A 21,089-nucleotide genomic window follows, 5' to 3' on the forward strand; every position below is an offset into this window, starting at 1 on the left:
CAATGAGACCACATGCTTCACTCGCATGCTTGCACATGTTTCGCTCGCATGCTTGCACAGATCATCCATGATAACGTCTGGGCGAGTGGACGGAGCCTCCCGCCACTTTTACTACCGGTTCGCAAGAACCGGACCGAACCGGGAGCAACCCACCACTGAAGTGTAAGCTATATCTCAAACAAACAAACAAACAAACAAATAAATAAATAAATAAATAAATAAATAAATAAATAAACAAATAAATAAATAAATAAATAATAAATAAATTGGCTTCTTCTTCCTCACATAGGAAGAAATACTTATTTCTGTTGCAACATCTCAACTTAAATGTTCCTTTCCCTCTTTCTTTTGCTATGTTGTTTTGCTAGTAAATGAATACATGAAAAACTAATTAGTCAATTAACAAAACTTCACAAATCAACTAAGATATCTTTAGAGGTCTGAAAACCAAAACATGAATAGCATTGAGCTTTATTTCACATGAGAGCAGTTATACACTTCACTGACAAGAAAAGCTGCTTTGCTGCTTCAAAGTGTTTTCAGTGCCTTGCAATTGTGGCTTTCCTAGAATGGGAAAGGAGAGGTTTTAGTGGAAATTTGATGGCCCTGATATTTCTATTTAAAAGGTTTTAATGGTAAAGTCTCAATATTGTAAGGCTTGCCCAGAAAATTGGCTTCTATGACCTTAGTACTTTCAAGCTCAGAAGTATCCTTAAGTAAATTCCTTTTGAAATACAAACGGTTTCCCTGTATTCTCTCCATATTCTCTCTATCTCTAGAGATGTCTTGTCTTGTTTTGTTTTTGTGATGTCTCAAGATGAGATCCATATTTGAAGTGCATGGTTAATGTGAATTAGTAAGGGCAAAATCCCATTGCTTTTTCCTGAGTGAAGTGTGTTGGTGGGGCATTTTTAAAGCAATGTGTAAAAGACGTCTTTGGAGGAAATGGTTTTCAAATGGAATTGTGCATATACAGAATTTCAAAGAAAAGCAAAACATAATTCTAATAGTCTGGAGAAGCAGACCAACACTGGCATCAAGGAAAAAGGGGCTGTCATGTTTAGCCTGCAAAACTGGGATGAAGGAGTTGATCATTTAAAAGCCCCCTGCTCCCTGAAAAACCAACTGAATGCCAAATGCTAACTTGTAAAATGCTGGTCTTTTATGGGGCTTTGTTTTCAAGTCAAAGCAGGCAGTTCGCATTCTTGTTGGGACTGCTGCAAATCCCTAGCTGTCAAGGGGTGTCAGGGAAAGAAAATACAATTCACAGTCACAGTAAGTAATGTCTACTTTTAGAGTATGATCAAATACTAGCCTAGCTGTTTTAACTGATGCCAAGTGCAGCTATTAAGGGGTGCCCCTGTATGTCCTTCATTCATTTCCAATAAACTACATATGCTTCCCCTCCTTATGTTCTTGAGAATGCATGAGGGGCTTGTTCTCTGTGCTCCTAAATGCAAATAGGGGAAATGGTTACCGTTAAAATACTTCAAATGTCTTGGTTGAATTGGATTTTAATTCTTTTGATCAGCAATTTTACATTGTTAAGGAACCATATAGCTGTATGGCAAAAGGAACAAAGCTAGAACTACTACGTGGGTTGAAAAAAATCTGTTATATGTTTCGTCAATTAATGTATTGATCCATTTTTTATACCTGCATAAAAATAATACTTTTGTGTGTTCGTGTGATATTCCATCTTCAAAGAAGCATTCAATTTCTTTGGCTACATAAGTGGAAATGCTTGGGCTATAATAGTTGCTGCCATCTGCACGTTTTACATTTGTGTTTCTATTAAATAATAACCTCAAATTTTAGAAATTATTATTCTTGATCAATTAGCACTCTCTCAGAGCAGCTAAAGTTTTTTGGCTCCAGAAATATAACAGTGAGGCATATGATAAGCAGTAACAACAAAACTCCAGAGTGATAGTTGTAGAAATGACTGGATCCCACCTGATCAATAGTTTTCTCACAACTGATTCAAAAACAAGTTTGTGTAACTTTGTGCAGTTTAAGTATTTGTGCAAGGAGCCTACCCACATACAATATTATTGACAACTATAGATCAATGCTATTTTTTTTATCTGTTTCCACCTACATACAGTAAATATTTTGACCCTCTTTTCACCTTTGGGGCATTTCAAGTAGTCAAAGCAATCACAGATGAACATACAAAATTGTCAAGATTTTAATGGGTAGTTTTGAAAATGCCTTTCTTACCTTTGGGTGTTCTTGGCTTCAGTTCTTTCTGAAAGGAAATTAAAATCATATTTTAAGATTAAACCATGCCTAAATTACATTCATTTATCTTGCCTTTAATGTTTTCAGTTTTTGTTTTACATCCCCAGTAACCTGCTTTACAATCATTACTGCTGGCCATATTTCTGTATTTTCTCGTTCCTTTTAAGAAATAGAAACCCATAACTTAATTAATGAATTAATTAAATATTACAGGTTTGTGTGTTTTTTGTTATTAAAGCAAGTCAGAGAAAAGACCATGTTCGATAATCTTTCTAACTCAGCCCTAGGAACAAGGCAGTGGCAAACCACTTCCAAAAATCTTGCCAAAAAAACAGCAGGCAGTCACCAAGAGTCAAGATTGTCTCAAATGCATCAAAAACAAGGCTGGGCATGTTTCCCATATTGTTTGGAAAAACTGCTTCGGAATCTATGCAAACATAGGTCCTTTTTGTTACTCTTTAAAGCAGTCCAAAGTAAGAGGCAACCAGAGTGCTGATATTTTAATACTTAACAAGTTGTCACACATTTCCTGAGGCCACCTTGTTTCTCAAAGTGCAGGCCCATAGCAACACTCTATCCCTGCAAAGTATTGTGCTCCAAATAGCTGAAATCAATGAACTGATTTTGAACAGCTTCATGCAGACTCCAATTACCTCTCCACTCCCGGCTTTCTGGAGATGCTGATTTGATGCCTATTCTATCAACGGAGGATTTATCTTCTTCCCATTAGAGGAAGTTGTGATCTTTTTGTAGTTGATTAAGAGCAAGGGCAAGGTGATAATAGTAAAAAGTGACAAATTAACCCTTAAGCCAAATGCTTCCCATCGGGAGTTTAGAGCAAAGTATTCCGTTTGTATATAAATCCTAAGGAAATTATTATTTTCTTGAGTGGTGGCTAGGAGCAGAGCAGAGAGATTTGTGAGTGAAACTAACTATCTTTGGTAAAAGTTTAAATGTATGCAACATGAAATGTGACCTTTTGCATGGTTTGATGATAGGGCGCAAAGAAAAAATATCTGCTGTGAATTCCACATGGTGTCAGGAAGGGCATCCAGCCAGTAAACGCTAGTTCCATCCAGTCACCCTGACTCTATCCTGAATTAAGGGATTAGAGGGTGATAAAAAGGGAGTTTTTATATGATATAGAGCAGTGGTGAAATCCAATTATTTACTACTGGTTCTGTGGGCGTGGCTTGGTGGGCGTGGCAGGGGAAGGATACTGCAAAATCTCCATTCCCACCATTCCCTCCAAGGGAAGGATACTGCAAAATCCCTCACTCCTGGGGGAAGGATATTGCAAAATCCCCATTCCTACCCCACTCTGGGGCCAGCCAGAAGTGGTATTTGACGGTTCTCCGAACTACTCAAAATTTCCCCTACCGGTTCTCCAGAACCTGTCAGAACCTGCTGGATTTCACCCCTGATATAGAGCAGTATTTCTCAAACTTAGCAACTTTAAGTTGTGTGGACTTCAACTTCCAAAATTCCACAGCCAGCATTTATACTGTAGAGAGATAAAGGTGTTGTACCATTAGCAGGGAGACTTATGATGTGGTAGGGAACTGAGTGACTTTGGGCCAATTCAGCCCAGTCCAAATCAGTGCCAGGTTCTGCAACAGCAATAAACAAAATGCCTTATTGCATCATCCATTTTACCTTCACCATAAGAACTAGTGAATGCTGTTTAAAAAGAAGCAGAAGGGAACAATCTCTAAGAAATCCAAACCATTTCATTTATATATAAGGTAAAGGTAAAGGTTGCCCTCGCACATATGTGCTAGTCATTCCCGACTCTAGGGGACAGTGCTCATCTCCGTTTCAAAGCTGAAGAGCCAGCACTGTCCGAAGACGTCTCCGTGGTCATGTGGCTGGCATGACTAAATGCCAAAGGTGGATGAAATGCTGTTAACCTTCCCACCAAAGGTGATCCCTATTTTTCTACTTGCATTTTTTATGCGCTTTTGAACTGCTAGGTTGGCAGAAGCTGGGACAAGTAACGGAAGCTCACCCCGTTACGCAGCACTAGGATTCGAACCGCTGAACTGCCAATCTTTCAATCGACAAGCTCAGCGTCTTAGCCACTGAGCCACCATGTCCCACACTAATTTATATATAAGTCAATGGTAAAAAAAGAAGACAGGAGTTGAAACTATATGATTCTCTGCTTTTTTCAAAGTTGTTGCATATGCCACCCAGAGTTGTTAGGAATTGGGCAGCATATAGATATAATAAAACAATAATGATACAGTCAATAGTGCCCTGTTCTCCTTACATCGAGGAAGACCGCAGCCTTACTATCTTATTGGGCATAATCTTTTATTGCCCACAGCTGGATTCAAATTTAACTAGGCACATCTAGGTTTGTACTGTGCAAATAGCAATTCATCCAAATATCGTTATAGAAGGAAAAACATGTCTCCGTAGATAGTTTTGAATTGGCTTAGGGGAAAAGGATGAGAGCTAAAAGTGTTTAATTCTCTGTAGGATAGCTACAGATTAATACATCCTTAAACTGGAAGAAACTGACACTGGATCTCATGAAAAAGATGTGACTGAAGCCATCCTTATTTTGGAAAGGCTATTTATGGAGTGACTCTATCTAAAGTGGAATGTGGCTGTAGAATCTTTTCTCAGAATCAGCTTGTAAAAGATCTATTCACAAAATAAGCATATTGGTTTAAAGACAGAGAAATCATTTTTGGCTGTTTTGTTTAGTTCAACCTATGTGAAGACTGTCTCTTTAGAGCTTATAAGACAGGAAACATAACTGATGAGGAAAGGTGATAGCAAAAACAGCCAATAGAAATAAAATATAAATAAAATGCCTCCTTGTGTTCAGCTGACTCCTGGTGGCATCAGAGCGTGTGTGAGAGAGGGTGGTATGTGTGTGGTTTTTTTCCAGAAGTAGTTTGCCATTGTCTGCTTTCTGAAACTGAAAGAAAGTGACTAACCCAAGGTCATCCAGCTGGTTTTCTGTTTAATTCATGGTCTTCTAGTTTCTAGCCCAATGCCTTAACTACTTCACCAAACAGACTCCCCTTTCTGGCTTAATATATTCATACTTGCGATTACTGTCCCTAAAAGGTTTACCTCGTTCTTGAAAGGCTAATTACCATAGAATTAACTCAGTGTAGAATCCCCATATCTTAAAGTCCTTTCAAGTAGAGAACTCTTTCAATACCAAAGCCGGGAGGGGCTGAACAAATATGCAGGAAACAGAGCTAATTTTTGGAGTATAAGACGCTCCAGACTATAAGATGCACCTATCCTTTTTGGTGAGGAAAACAAGAAATCTGCCTCTGCCTCCCAGCAATTTTGCCTCATTGCAGCAAACAGCAAATAGCCTGCGTTACTTTCATTTTCGTTTTCAGCATAGCTTGATTAGCACAAGAAAAAAAAATCTGCTCCCAGCAAACCTCCTTTCAGCAAACAGCAGAGGCCCATGCAAAACAGCTGAGAGTCAGGAGGCGGATCCAACAGACAATCAACTTGTGCTAATCAGGCTGTGCTGAAGCTGAAATGGGCTTTCTTCTTGCTGCTTGCTGCAAGGAGATAAATTGCTGGGAGGAAGAGGCCAAAGGGTGGGGGCCAGTGGGTGGGCGGGGCTACATTCGGTGTATAAGATGCACCTAAATTTTCACCCCCTTTTAGGGGGGGAAAAGGTGCATCTTATACTCCGAAAAATACAGTATATAACCATTATACTGTAGGCTTCACCAAAGCTGGTTGCTGCCATGTGACAAGGTGAACTCCCGTCATTTGGTCCAGCTCCTGCTCACAGTTAGGTTACTAGGTGGCTCAGTGGCTAAGACACTGAGCCTGTCGATCAGAAAGGTCGGCAGTTCGAATCCCTAGTACAGGTCTTCTGCATGAGCAGGGGGTTGGACTAGATGACCTCCAAGGTACCTTCCAACTCTGTTACTGTTAAGTTACCCAACAGTTCAAAAGCAGGAAACCACAAGTAGATAGATGGGTACCACTTAAGTGGGCAAGATAATGGGGACATGAAAGGAGTCCCCAACTGGGTAATCCCTGGGCAACAGTATGTCACTGGCTAATCCTTCTAACCCAGAAGCGCTTTGGTGCTCTCAGCACAACAGCAGCAACCAAAGCTCTAGAGGGACACAGAACACAATGAGAATTTGGAAGTTGCCTATTCCTACCAGGAATTGAAAATCCATATGTTGTAGATAGACAAGGAAGTAATAAACTATGCCCATCACAACTGATAAGTCTGAACATAATAAATAATGGTTTTATAGTTGGCATCATCATAATTAACTAGTTATCTGCAAACTCTAATTATAGTTATTGGAAATAAAAATTAAGAGTCCAAAGATATACTGTGTGACAAGCCAGTGAGATAAGTTTTGCAAGGAGAACAAAAACATCATGCAGTTCAGATAGTACACAGTCAAACAGCTGACTAGAATGAAAGATCGGGAAAAACAGTCTAGCTGTTGGTAGGTCAGGATTAAATGTAAAATAGTAGAAGCAACAAACTGAAGAAAGTGTATAACAATATTCAGGCTGAACTAAATGTATAACTGTACTTAATGTGCATGTTTTCAAAACAGCACCAAGAGTTAAGAGATTCACGGAATATGGTACACAGCAGTAGTGGGTTGCTACCGGTTCGCGCAAAATATTGGCAAAAATTTGGCCAAGGTCATAGAACCAGTAGCAATGGCCGAATGGCCACTCCCCCGGTCGCCCGGTCACTCGTCCCAGCCGCCATGTTTGTTGCCACCATGTTCTTCGCGCACACACATCCCATTGCCTTGCAAGTCCAATGGAATGCGCATGCGCAAAGAACATGGCGACAACGGCAGCAGCTTTTTCTGCCAGTACTTTTTGGAGGCCTGTGGAGAAAGCGGCTTGCAAAGAAGCCTTTTCCGAGGCTTCTTTGCCAGCCACTTTCCAGCAGCGGCAGGACTCTGGACCAGCCGCTGCAGAAGGTAAGCAGGCGGTGGGGGGGGGAGGAAGTGGGGCTAGGGCCGGGGCCACTAAAGGAGAGCCAGGTGAAGGGAGGCCAGGTAACCACACAGTTGTGAAGCGGTCAGCCCCTTCCACTGCCACTGCTGCTGCCACCTCTGCCTCTTCCTTCTCTCTGCAAGCAGAAGTCGTAGAGAAAAGGCAGTTGCTTCGGCAGGTGTTTCTCCATGCTGGAGCCATCCCCATGTGGTTGCCAAATCCAGCTGGCCTGCAAGGGAAGGGCATGGGAGATCGCAGCCCCAGAGCCCTCCCCATGTGGTTCCCAAAGCTGGCTTGTCTGCAAGGGAAGGGTGTGGGAGATCATTGGCCAGACTAGTGAGGTAGACAGGGGGCAGGCGGGCAGCCCTCAGGAGAGCGCTGTGCTGCAGTCTGTGTGCTCTGGGGCCTCCCACCCATCTCTGCTTCTGCAAGGCAGAAAGAAAGCTGTAAAAGGTACCCTGTTATTAAGCTGGTTATCAAGACCAGCTGCCTGCAATTACTGCAGGGTTCGAATCTCGCCAAGGCTCAAGGTTGACTCAGCCTTCCATCCTTTCTAAGGTAGGTAAATTGAGGACCCAGTTTGTGGGGGCAATAAGCTGACTTTGTATAAATATACAAAAGGATGAAGGCTATTGCTGAGCACATTGTAAGCCGCCCTGAGTCTTCGGAGAAGGGCGGCATATAAATCAAATTTAAAAAAAAAAGTCTTCGCCTGTGCCCTCCTGGGACCCTGGTCTCGGCACCAATTCGAGCACATCCTCCACTGACAGCTAAGAGCCCAAAGCTGGTGGCACAAAGGCAGCCCATGCCTCCTGCTGCTTTGGACTCAGAGATGTAAGCCGCATCCAGGAAGCACTCCAGCAGAGAGAAGCTGCTGAAGTCAGCCCTAGCTAGGAATCTCAAATACGGATGAGAATGAACATTGTGTTGTAGCCAGCAGTAGATCAGCCCCCTGCGAACTCCATCTCTCAAGGAGCCCAGCCAATCGCCAATCGCCAAGTCACCTGGACTCCCAGTGACGGGATGGGGTCCTTCAGGCACTTAGTTTGGCCGCCTGTTTAGTAGCTCCAGCCAGTGGCTACCACACAAACGTTCATTCCCGGCCATATTTGACATTCCTAGCTGCAGTTTACTCGAGAGCACCATTGGCCGGGAGAGTTAGGGAGAAAGGCCAATGGTGCTCATGAGTAAACTGCAGATTAGATGCAGCCGGCAGATCGCTGGCTTGCTTGCTTGGCTGATTGCTGCCCAGAGCTCGCAGGTAGCGAATGAAACCACTGCTTCCTGCCTCCGCGCATCGAGGAGGCCGAGCAGCAGCGGGAAGAGCACGGATCTCTTGAAATGCAGGAAGCAGCTGCCAGCAATGCCCTCAGGCAAAGATGTGAGTGGGAATCCCCCCTTAGGAGCCGCAAAACGCTCGCCACCTCTCTGACCCCAACAATCGTCCTCCCACTGTGCTCCTCTTCCTCCTAACCATAAGCACTCACAAGCGACAAGAGATATTTTTGCAGGATTGCCCCCATTTGGTCTTCAGTATGTGGCTCATTGGCCTTCGGACATCAGATTCCCATCACCCAGCACCAGTTCAGAGGTTCCTCCCACCCACCCCCCAGGACAGAGAGAGGGAGAGAAGGAGGGAAAGAGAGAGAGACACACACACAGAGAAGGGGAAAAGAGAGAAACAAGACACACAGAGAGTGGGAGAAATAGAGAGACAAGAGACAGACAGAGAGCGGGGGAAGAGAGAGATAGACACACAGAGGGGGGAAAGAGAGAGACAGACACATAGAAAGAGGTGAGAGAGAGGGAGAGGGAGAAAGAAAGAGATGAAAGAAAAAGATGAGAGAGGAGATGAGAAAGATGAGAAAGAGAGATAGGGAGATAGGGAGAAAGAGAGATAGGGAGAAAGAAAGAAAAAGATGAGAGAGAAAGGAGAAAAAGAGAAAGAAGATGAGAGAGAGGGGGAGAAAAAATTGTTGGAAACTGGCAAAAAACATAGAAAACCTCAGTTACATGACTGTGTGGGATGTTGTAACTGGTCATAAGTGTGTGTGTGTGCGCGCGCACGTGTGTGTGTCATGGCTGTCAAAATTCCAAAACCAGGTCAAGTAGCTCTGGGAAGGTTAGTCGTAAATTAGAACACTTGCTAAGCAACTGGCCATTAAGCAAGGATCACTTGTATTTGGTTTGCCTTAAGGATTCAGAGCTGTATGGAATCTGGTTTTCTTTGACCCTTTGGGGGATTGCAAAAGGTCCGGATGGGGGAATCCTCGTAGGGGGAACTAGGATCATGACCACCTAGCCATGCCCACCCAGTCACATGACTGCCAAGCCTCGCCCACCCAGTCACATGACCACCAAACCATGCCCATCAAATAAGCCACACCCACAGAACAGTAATAAAACAAATGGTACTCCCCACCGGTACACAGAGCTGCTCTTTGTAGATAACGTAGGTCAGGTCCATATGGGATTTTGACTAGAATGTTCTCAGAGTGCCATCACATCACAACTCTCTACTTTGATCAGAACTATGAGAAGTGGCTCTCTTCACAGACAACTTTTTTGAAGACAATCTGAGATCTTTCAGATGGCAGCCTTCTGCTTTGGTCACCCCTCATCTTTTTCAGTTCAGAGACAGGGAGTTCCTCCCTGCCTCTCTGTCTCTGCTGGTCTTCAGTTTTCCCAGTTCAGTAATTCAAAGGATGGCTAAAGACAGCTCCCCAAGGAGTCTTAGATTCAAGTTGCTTCACAGAGGAGTTCAGTTCTTTTTCTCTGTGCTTTTCGTCACAGATGCTATTGGCAATTCTGTCATGAGAGATTGCAGTTTCAAGGGAGCAGTTCTCACCAGTACTTTGAAATGAGGACTAAAAGATATCTGTGTACTGTGCTCCTTTTTCTAATTTGCCCTCCCCCTCTCCATCCTGCAACCTGTATTCTTTCAATAAATATAATGATGTATAAATTGTGATCATTAATTTATGGTGTAATTTAATAATTTACTGAATTTACTGTATACCCCAACTTTGTCTCCCAAATTATGCTCAGCCTATTATAGAAATGTGTTGAAGCATAATTAACTGATGGATGGCATCTTGCATTCTGTTTAAGCTAACCCTACGTCTTTTGAGGCTTTTTTTTAACCTCTCCAGTAGACTCAACAAAGTTTTCCTAAGCTATCTTGAAGTTATGTAGATATTCTTTAGATTATTATAGCAAGAATGGCAATTGTTCATTCTCTAAAATTAACCTCTTTATATTACATGTTTATTTCATAAGCATATATTCATATGCATAAATATCTACAATGAACCATGAGCTTTATATGTGGTATATACAGTATACTTTTCTGTTGTTCTGTAACCAAAGCTCTTAATTTTTGATCAGAAAGAATCATTTAACTTCATGTGCTCATTCCATTTCTCCCATTAAATCTTAAGATGCAAATTGTAGATTGTAGGCTTTTAAAAGTTCATTGCTGAAGCCTAATAGATAACTCTTTTCATAACATGCTGTTAATATAGTCTGCATCTGATTGTAAAGCTAATTTTAATAGTGTTTTGTGCCAGCATAATTTCTGATGCCAGGTTATTATGCCAAGCATGAACTTCAAATTGAACTCTGTATTTTAACCCACAGTCCATAATTTTGCATTGGGTTCTACAAGTTCCCTTTGGCTATGGCAGTTTGAATGCTTCCACTTTCAAGGATCTAAGCCATAAATGTTTATTAAAAGAATCTATAATGATATCATTTTTGTTATTTTTTTAATGGCTGCCTTGAGTATGTTGGATGACTGAACGCTGGTTGTTAATCATTAAGTACTCATGGTATAAAAACTGTTTGATAGTATTGCCATCTAGGGGGCTAAACTGGATTCTCCATACTGAAATAAACTGTAATTGAACAGGTGCTACTATTGACAATATGCGTATGTTTTTTCTTTAAAGCACACACGCTTCCCAGGCTTTTTATGAGAAAAGATATAGCTAAATAAGCATTTACAGTATATGTGTGTGTGTGTTTGAGTTAATTTCTTTAGTCTCTTAATCTGTTCAGATCCCTGAGTTTTTAACTAATCATGAAGGACTTTTTAAAACTATGTCCCCTGTCAGAAGGAAAATGTAATAACCTGTAGTATTGTAGCACTTTGTTTTACATGTCTATTAGTTATTAGTAATCTCTATTACCGAGAATCATGCTGTGGCTGCTATGCAAATCACATCTAATTTGAATCATCTTCAGGATTTGAAGAAAGATTTATTTGATTTGAGTTTGCAATTCAAGGGCACAACAGTCTGATCCAAGCTAAAATTAGGATTAGATTTTTTTAAAAAAAATCTGTCTATAAACTATAATGAGGAGGCACCAGAATGAAGACAGTCATTTTTGGCTCCATGTGATGAAGACATCACATCTGATAGATCCTTTGGAAACTATTGATCCTGCCAAGTACTATTTGAAATGCTCAAGGATTTCGCTGCAATGCCTTTTTAATGCAAAGATAGGAAAGGAGAGCACTGGCTTTGAGATGTCAGAAGTGTTAGTACAGCTGTTGGCAGCTTTGGTTTCTTTGAAGGACCGACCTGTCATCACTGCCAGAGTACAGAACTGTGTCTTAGGTATATAAGTCCTCCTTTAACAACTACTTGCTCCATGGCTGTTAAACCTTACAACGGCACTGTATGAGTGGTAGTTGCACTTCTGTTGGTTGCAGCATCCATGCAATCACGTGATTGTGATCTGGGCAATTGGTGCCCAGCCTGTCATTATGATGTCTCAGCATCCCATGGTCCAGTGAGGACAACCTATATTAGCAGAAACAGCAGACAGAGGCTGGCATAGTGAGATGCAATGGACAGAGAGAGGCAAGCTTCAGAAAACAAGAGGAGTTTTAGTTTTGCCAGACCCATTTTCAACAAGTAGTAAATGTTTAGGCCAGCACCTCTGAGTGTTGCCTTGGAATCCATTCAGTCATCCTCAGCCCTAGTCCCTGAACATCAAAGTAAAGTGTGAAGCAAAGAGAGTGGGCCTTGAGCCCCTAAATTGAGAGCTGAGCTGTGCATCCCAATCCCAATGTGTTTGCAAGACCAACAAAGAAGTTATTCCATGTGCATGGCTACAGTAAAGAAAGAGAGAAGAAAATGAATGAAGCCCAAATGCTAAACTTGCCACTTTGGAGAGATACTGCTAGGCAGAGATCTTCATGATATAAATAGATAATAAATAGATAATAAATCTGATTAGCCAGATGTTCCTGCCAATATCAGAGAACCTACAACAGTCACATCACTCAAATTACTCTGCTTCCCTACACCAAGGATCTCCACATTTTCTATTCACTGTCCTGCTTCAGGGACCTGTGGACAGAACATAGTGGACTGCATACAGTTTTGAGATGCAAATACTTCCCTTGCAACTCACAGTGTAAAGGTTTTGGGAAGTAGAGTCAAAAGACACAATGGTGCTGAAGCAACTACAATTTCCCCAAATTTCATTCTCACCAGAATGATGGGTCCCGCATTCTATAAATTAACCCATTGAATTCCCCTGATTCAAATAATTGTTGCCCTATACGTTCCAGTTTTGCCCAATTGAAGGTTAGAAACAAACAGATATAAGAATTTTTAATAGTGTTTACATGTACTGTATAAATTACGAGCTAAGTAGATTTCAGCATTCTGAGTAGATATAGTCACAATGGGACTTTTAAGCCTTTGTTTTTCTTTGGTCAGTTTAACGATCTAGCTGGAGATTTTCCAGCTTGCTTTTACTAATTAATTTAAAACTTGCCTTTTGAATTTTCCTTTCACTGTTTTTAGACCGCAGGCTTGGGACCTGCAGCACTTCCATTTTTTCCTCTTCATTGGAAATCAGAAGTGGCTTCAGCACTGTTTCTCCAAAGAGACAAGCAAAGGCAGCACTTGGAAAAAACAAATTTTGTTTTAGGTTTTAATTTGAGTTTCCTGGTTTATAATAATAACAACTCTTCCATGATTTTCAGTACAGTGAATTTTGAAGAAAATAAAAATAAATTGAGCAGTAACAAAAGAAAAGCAGCCTTGTCCCTAGATCTTAGATTGGGATCTTCTCCCTAGATAATAATAATAAAAATAAAATCTGTAAATCTCACTAGAAAAGTCTTCCCCGGGAGCACTCTAGGATTGCAGTAAAGGAGAACTACACAGTTCTCTCTAAACTTTACCGAACTTAGTAGGTCTTTTGAATAAATGTGAATGGGATGAATTTAAACAAAAGTCCATTGACATCTGCATCTAATTGATGGAGTGCTTTTCACAAATTTAAGTCTTTTAGCTTAGGACTTTTTACTCATCTTTGCAATAAATGAAAAGCAAAAATTCCTATTTAGCCACCGCACCCCCTTGCATCCATCATTATTATTCTCACAGGGGCTTACCTTCTTCAACGAGGGAGGGGTAACGAATAATTGTCATTGAAAAGTATATTTGTAATCAGTCATGGTGGGTTTTGAGCTTTAATATTCAAAATGGACATTCAAATGCTATGTGATATTTATCTAAAAAGGGAAACTCATTGTTGTGGGAAAATAACTATTAAATATTTATTATGTAACTTTTAATATTTAAAAAAAGATTATTTTTCTGCAAAAAAGAGATTATTTTTTCATCTTGCCGCTTACCAGATATTTAAATATTTAGCAGCTTGGAAGTGTGGCTTTTAGCTACTTCACTAAAACCAAGAAATTGAGTCTTCTTTTTTTTAATGAACTAATCATAAGGGGATGTATCTAATCACCATCAAAGGGAAAGGTGTGTAAAGAATTCTAAATGCAAATATTATGAAACAGCTGAGATATTTTCTTTCAGTAGAAATGTGCCAGAATCAGTTTTGAATGGACATTAAAAATGTCAGGAGACTCTTTGCTAAATGTCCCCAAGTAGTAACTCAAACATGTATGTCCATGAGCCTACCCAGTTGCCAAATGCACCCTAGAAAAGGCATGCTTCCTTTAAGGAGCTGCAAAGAGGTATAGTGAGGCTGCTCATACAGGATTCAAAGCATCCTTACTCACTTTGGTTTCAAATACTGAACACATCTGGCCTGGACTTTCAGAGATCCATCCAGGGGTGAGATTCAGCCTATTTGGTCCAGTTCGGGCTCTGATGATCAGCTGAGAGCGAACCGGTTTGCTCCGACCACCAGCTGGGCCTGCCCATCCACCCTTGCGATATATCTACCTATATTTCATTTGTTTGAAGCCCAGTTGATCAGTGCGGCAAAGCGGATTGCCACACCTCAGTTGTTTCACTCACTGGGGCTAGTGGAAGGTAACTTTTAATGGTGTTTTGAAATGGACTGTACACATGCGCGCAGCATGTGATTGGCATGCATGCAAGCAAAGAGAGTATGTGTGCATGAAGCACGCATGAAGTAAACTGGTTGTTACACCAGTTGAATCCCACCACTGAGTTCATCTCTTAGGTTTGCAAAAGAGGGCCTTCTCTCACTTCCTTGGGAACTGTACCATATAATCTGCAATCTGAAAAGAAAGTGAGACCTTCTTCTTCAGCCAAGTCATTTAAGTCGGTCTAATAATTGATTGACTGATAATGTGTCGTCAAGTTGGTGTTAACTCTTAGCAACCACATGGATCAATTTCATTTGTCAGTGATCAATGATCTGTCCCTAACCTGATTCTTTAGATCTCCCAGTGGAGTTGAATAGTATTTTAACCATTTTTAGTCAGCTTTTAAATGTTTACATTTCAATTTTGGGGGTTACTGATGATGAAGATACACTGCTTCATATTAAAAAAAAAAAATCCAGGAAGCATAGACTGTAATGGGAGAAGAGAAAAATTATGTAGCATGGATGGTGGGAGAGAATAGTAAAACAGAAGGGCTTTTTTGTTATGACAAAAAAGTGCATTTTTGACCCAAGACCTACAGACATTAGTGGAGTCCATTCAATATCACTGTACATGTTTATGAGAGTACATTGTAATCGATCTTGTAAAAATTACTTCCACAAAAACTCTTTTATATATCTAGTTGATAGTGTAAGATATTTTTTGTAAATGCTCAGTCTTCAGGCAAATCACATACAAAACTCACAAATTTGTCTCTTTCATCTACAGGGAGAGATGTATCAAACTTACTTGTTTGGTTTGGAGCCATATACAACCTACTACATTCATATTGCTGCTGTCAATAATGCTGGACAAGTTGCTAGTCCATGGACTTCAGTGCGCACCCTAGAAGCTTCTCCGAGTGGCCTAAGCAACTTTACAGTGGACAAGAAAGAGAATGGCAGGGCATTATTACTCAGATGGGCAGAGCCTTCCAAGCCCAATGGTAACATTAAGGTAATTGAATCTTATTTCATCAAGGTGGAACGGAAACATTGTGGAGAAAGTCATGATGTAAAAGCCATTAATGCTCTAGTATATTATGAATGTTTTAATTTGCAATACTGCAAACCTTTAATATAGAACTCCATAAGTACTCTCAATTGTAGTTCACTTATAATATAGTGATAGACTATACAATGGCATCTTTTCTACTCCTCATTAATTGGTTCCAAGAGTTGCAATGAGTATCAAAAATGATGAGAGCCAAACAAATTTTTCCTATAAGAAATAATAGTGAATCACAAGGCAGTCGACACCGACAAATTCTAGCTTGTGCTTTGAGTACCCAACAAATGATGAGTATCGGATAAAATGTTCATATCAAAATGCATTGAGTACCAAATTCAATGACTTTCAAAGCAGTTGAGTACCAAGGAACCACTGTAATTTATTCTAAATGAGTCTATTCTAGAAGACTACCCAGAAATTTCAGCTGAACTAAACAAAATACAGCTGGTCAGTTGTGGTACTGCCTTATCACATTGTTGCGGCAGGAGCTGCTGGTTGTAGGTGAATTCAAGAGTTATTCAGGGTGCCAGTCATTACTTTTAAAGCTGTATATAGAGGCTGCCTTTCCCAAATCAATTCGGCCTTCCTGATCTAGATTGTCCGAATTCTTCACTTACTTGGGGGTACTGTGGAAGGAGGCCTGATGGTGGGAATTCTTTGTGGGAATTCTTTGCCTATTGAGTAACTTGCTACAAAAAGCAGAGGATTTCATGGACTTCATGAAGACTGGTGAAAATGTGGCTCTTCTGGGATGTTTTAGAGATTGGCTTGAGTCATCAATACTGAGAATAGTTTTAAAATTATTGTAATTTTTAGAATTAATGTTATCCTGGAATATTTATTATTATTGTTTTATTTGAATATGTAACTGCCTAGAATTTATTAAGGATGGGGGATGATAGGTAATAACTCAATAAAGAAGCAAGATCTCAGTCTTTTCTTGATAGTGAGCAGCTTTATTGGGCATTTTTTGACAAACTCACAACTTACTTTTTGCTTGACACTTTACCATCTCTCTCCCCTTCCATAAACTCCACTCATTACCCCAAAGGCAACTGGACTTCCTTTGTTTTTCCTTGGAGACATTTTGCTTCTTATCCTAGAAGCTTCTTGGATGATTAGTGAGACATCTTCAAGGAAAAATAAAGAAAGTTCAGTTGCCTTTTGATAAGGCACCTTTGGGATAACCATGACCTGGAAGACTGAGAATTACCACAGACTTCCAGTCATTACACTTATGGTAAAATAATCATCTGTAGGATTTAAAGACATACCAGTTTTAGTTTTATTATACAGTAAGTGAAGTGGGCTTATGATATAATAAAATATGTTAGCCTTACATCCGTGAATATCAGAGGTGGGTTTCAGCAGGTTCTGACCAGTTCTGGAGAACCGGTAGCGGAAATTTTTAGTTCGGAGAACCGGTAGTAAAAATTCTGACTGGCCCGGTCCCCATCTATTCTCTGCCTCCTGAGGCCCAGCTGATCGGGAGGAAATGGAAATTTTATAGTATCCTTCCCCTGCCACGCCCACCAAGCCATGCCCACCAAGCCATGCCCACCAAGCCATGCCACATCCACCAAGCCATGCCCACAGAACCGGTAATAAAAAAATTTGAAACCCACCACTGGTGAATATGTCCTGTTCTGGGAAGCATCTCCAGGATATTTTCTGCTGGTGTTTGGGTGGGGTTTTTTTGCTTCTCCCCTCTGCTGGTCAGGAAGGAGATATTGTATTATTTTACACTTTTCACTAGAAGCTTTCATTTTAAAATAAAGAGGACATTGTTAAAGTATACTTTTTAAAAAATACTTATTGAAAATATGTGATTGCTTTTCGCACCTTATCTTAGAGATTTTTCACACTCCTTTACAATGGTCGTGTAAAACCTTAACCCCAGCCCTTTTCTTGACTTAAAAATCAAGACTTTATTTAAAAATCTATCTATCCATCCATAATTAAATCAGACTGAGCTAAGTGGATCCTTCTTAGAGCTTCTCAGTACCATCAATATAAGACATTTTCATGTCTTTCTTCTAAGCAACAGGATAGTGATTCATCTGAAAGGTCAAACACTGAGCTTTCCAGTATCCTCAAAAATAATCCAAATCTAATGCTTAGCCCGTTAACTTTTGATTGATATGTACATCTTGATTTTCCTCAGTGAGTCCTTCAGTTTTCAGTATTAAAATAATGTTGAGTACATAACATAAGCATTCTGAGCCTGTTGAATCTAATACTTAAGGTTACTGGCCCTTGAATGGGAAAACCCAAGTTGTAGCCCTGCCTTAGGCACAAAGCTATCTGGGTGATTTGGTGTTAGTCACTCTCTCTCAGCCCTTGGAAGAAGGCAATGGCAAACCACATCTGAAAGTGTTGACAAGAAAGAACTAGACTACAGGAATTAACACTAGCTCAACAGTGCCTGCATATAACATATGCACAAAAGTGAGCAGAGTAAAACTTTTTTCCCAAAGAAAAGAGAGGTAGGAAGGAGGCTAAGCATCAAACTGAACACTTTCTTCATGCTTTTTATTATGCCTGCTGGAACTTTAATAAACCCTCTGTTTTTACAATATCCAAAGAGCAGCAGGGATGGGCTGCCAATGGAGCCTATGAAAAGTTATTATATCTATTTGGGGGGTTGTAATAGGTTTAAAAAGTTGCCTGAGGAGGCCACTAATGGCCTTGCTGCTAATGTATGGATATTGTCTTTCCTTTCAGATTTATAATATTTTCAATGATGGTAATCTAGAATATAGTGGTTTGTCTCGTCAGTTCCTCTTCAGACGTCTTGAGCCCTTCACTGAATACACTCTCCTTCTTGAAGCTTGTACAGCAGCTGGTTGCACTCGCTCTTCACCGCAGCAAATTTGGACAGATGCAGCTCCTCCTGCTTCTCAAATGGCTCCTGTAATCCATTTGGTGAATGCAACCAGCATTGAACTGAGCTGGTCTGAGCCAATTAATTCAAATGGGAAAATAATGCGCTATGAAGTTATTCACAGACACACCAAAGAAAATGCTTCAGGGGAAAATAGCACAACAGAAGAAGAGAACATTGTTTTCACAGAATATAACACTGGGAGTAATGCATTTGTATATCATGCTCAGCATTTGCAGCCGTGGACTACATATGAATATAAAATACGTGCCTGGAATTCAGCAGGCTACACTGATAGTGCTTGGTCTGCTGCAAAAACCAGCCAAGCTTCCCCAGAAGGCATGGCTGCTCCCATGTTAACTTATATCCCTCAAAATCCCAGCAAAATATGGATTTCATGGTCATTCCCAGAAAAAAGCAATGGTGTTCTGCTGTCATATAAGCTCCAAAGAAATGATGTTCCCTATCCTTTTAGCTTTGATGCTTCAACCTTCAATTATACTGATGAAGGCTTGCTTCCATATACAGAGTACAATTATGTAATAACTGCTTGTACCCTGGGAGGGTGCTGCTCTAGTGACCATTCCAGAATACAGACCTTAGAGGCAGCCCCAGCAATAGTCAGCCCTCCTGCTCTAGAAGGTATACATTCCACCCAGATTAATGTATCTTGGTCGCCACCCCAAATTCAAAATGGTGAAATCATAAAGTACATTTTAAAGCTGAATGGTGAAGAACAATATGTTGGAAAGAGTTTATTCACGACCGTAGTGAATCTACAACCTTATACTAAATATGACATCAAATTGGTTGCATGTACCAATGGAGGCTGCACTGTTAGTGCATCCCAGTCTGCTTGGACAATGGAAGCCCCTCCTCTTAACTTAGATCCCCCTAAGTTACTAGTGACAGATTCAGAATCTCTAGAAATTACATGGAAAGCGCCCAATAATCCAAATGGTAAAATCCAGATTTATGAGCTAAGGAGGAATGGATTGCTGGTCTATTCAGGTCTAGATAGATACTATAAGGACTTCATGTTAACTCCCGGAATAGAATACATCTATACTGTTACTGCAAACAACAGCCAAGGGAGTGTCACCAGTCAGATAGCCAAGATAAGAACCGATCCTTCTGCCCCATCTGGAATGTCTCCACCTCTGTTGCACCCATGGACCTCACAGACAATTTTGGTTATTTGGGATCCTCCAGCAAAGGTTAATGGTAACCTGATCAATTATACTATCATTCTTCGGGAGCCTATTAAATCACAAAAGAAAGTGATTTATCTGGATTCATTCCACGATTCTTTTGGAAGACGGTCTTACAATTTAACAGAACTAAAACCCTATCACAGGTATGTTGTAAGCATATGCTGTAATGAGTAAATGAGGAGAGAATTCTTGTACTTTAGAGCATAAATTGATTTCCCAAGGCATATGATTAGCTCACTGCATCCATGAAAAAGCTGGGAGGTGCATGCATATTAGTTTGTCCATTGTAAGAATTGTTGACTAAATTTACTTAGTCAATTGGGTTGTTTTTTTCTTTTATAGCTAGCCTTTGCCAATCAAATTTTATATTTCTAACAAATTTAATGTTGTGTTCTTTTCTGCCCAGATGAGAGTATCCCAGTATTTTCAATTAATGTGATTAGATTCTTATTCACCGAAAGATCTTAAATTACAGTCCAGTCTTTTTAAAGAAATGCATTTATTCTTTGTTTGAATGTCTGCAAACATATGCATTTTATGTCACCTTTATATATAGTGCAAAGCCTAGATTCTACTGCCTAATTTCTGGTTTGTGTTTGTAAAGGTATGAAGTACAAGTACAAGCCTGCAGTCTTCTGGGCTGTACTCACAGTGAATGGTCATCCGTACAAACTCTTGAAGCACCCCCTGAAATACAGCCAGCTCCTTTCATAGATGTCCAGTCAAGTCCTGATGGATTTCAGACTGTTCTTTCCATTGTATGGAATGGCCCAAAGCAACCAAATGGAGACATCTTACATTATGAGCTTTATCGAAGACAGCCGGTACCCAATCAACACAATGTCAGCCTTGTTTATAATGGTTCATCCACTTCATTTAAAGATGACACACTCTTGCCTTTCACCGAATATGAATATCAGGTATGAAAATGAGAGATTACTGTGAAAATTTCTCGGCATCTCACTGAGAAATTCTCTTGATCAAATGGTTAATGTACAGTATCTTAGCAATGGTCTAAGAACTGTTAGGGATCACAGTGCTTCGAGATGGCATAGCAATTCCTCTTTATACATGAGCTTGTTTTGTGATATAGCGAAGCTGACAGATTCCCAGGGGCATGATGCTGAATGGATATGAGTGCCTTCTACTCCAGTTCTGATGCAGATGTAACTCTTTTCTGCACAGGGTCTAGACATATACAAATTGGGGGAGGGAGGAAGTTTGTATCTATTTCTCTGTCTTTTCTTGTTGGTTGACTTAGTCCCCATAAAGAGTACTTCAGTTAGCATATTATCTGAGTGATATAGCATATCCAGAGGCCTCTTAGACTTGTCAAAACCAAGAGGCAGCAATGGTTGCTTAATTTCACTAA

At 40.4% G+C, this 21,089-nt stretch overlaps 1 protein-coding gene across 1 annotated transcript in view; it reads left to right on the forward strand.

Annotated features, from left to right (window-relative positions):
- Positions 1-21,089, forward strand: part of USH2A (usherin) — a 458,447-nt gene that overhangs the window by 411,931 nt on the left and 25,427 nt on the right. The window contains exons 59-61 of the mRNA XM_087891378.1: positions 15,338-15,565; positions 18,344-19,860; positions 20,322-20,637. Coding sequence (XP_087747504.1) covers positions 15,338-15,565; positions 18,344-19,860; positions 20,322-20,637 — 2,061 coding nt within the window. The remainder of the gene's footprint in view (positions 1-15,337; positions 15,566-18,343; positions 19,861-20,321; positions 20,638-21,089) is intronic.

This window comes from Pantherophis guttatus, chromosome 1 (genome assembly GCF_059756535.1).
Source record: "Pantherophis guttatus breed Tessera chromosome 1, ASM5975653v1, whole genome shotgun sequence".
NCBI lineage: Eukaryota > Metazoa > Chordata > Lepidosauria > Squamata > Colubridae > Pantherophis > Pantherophis guttatus.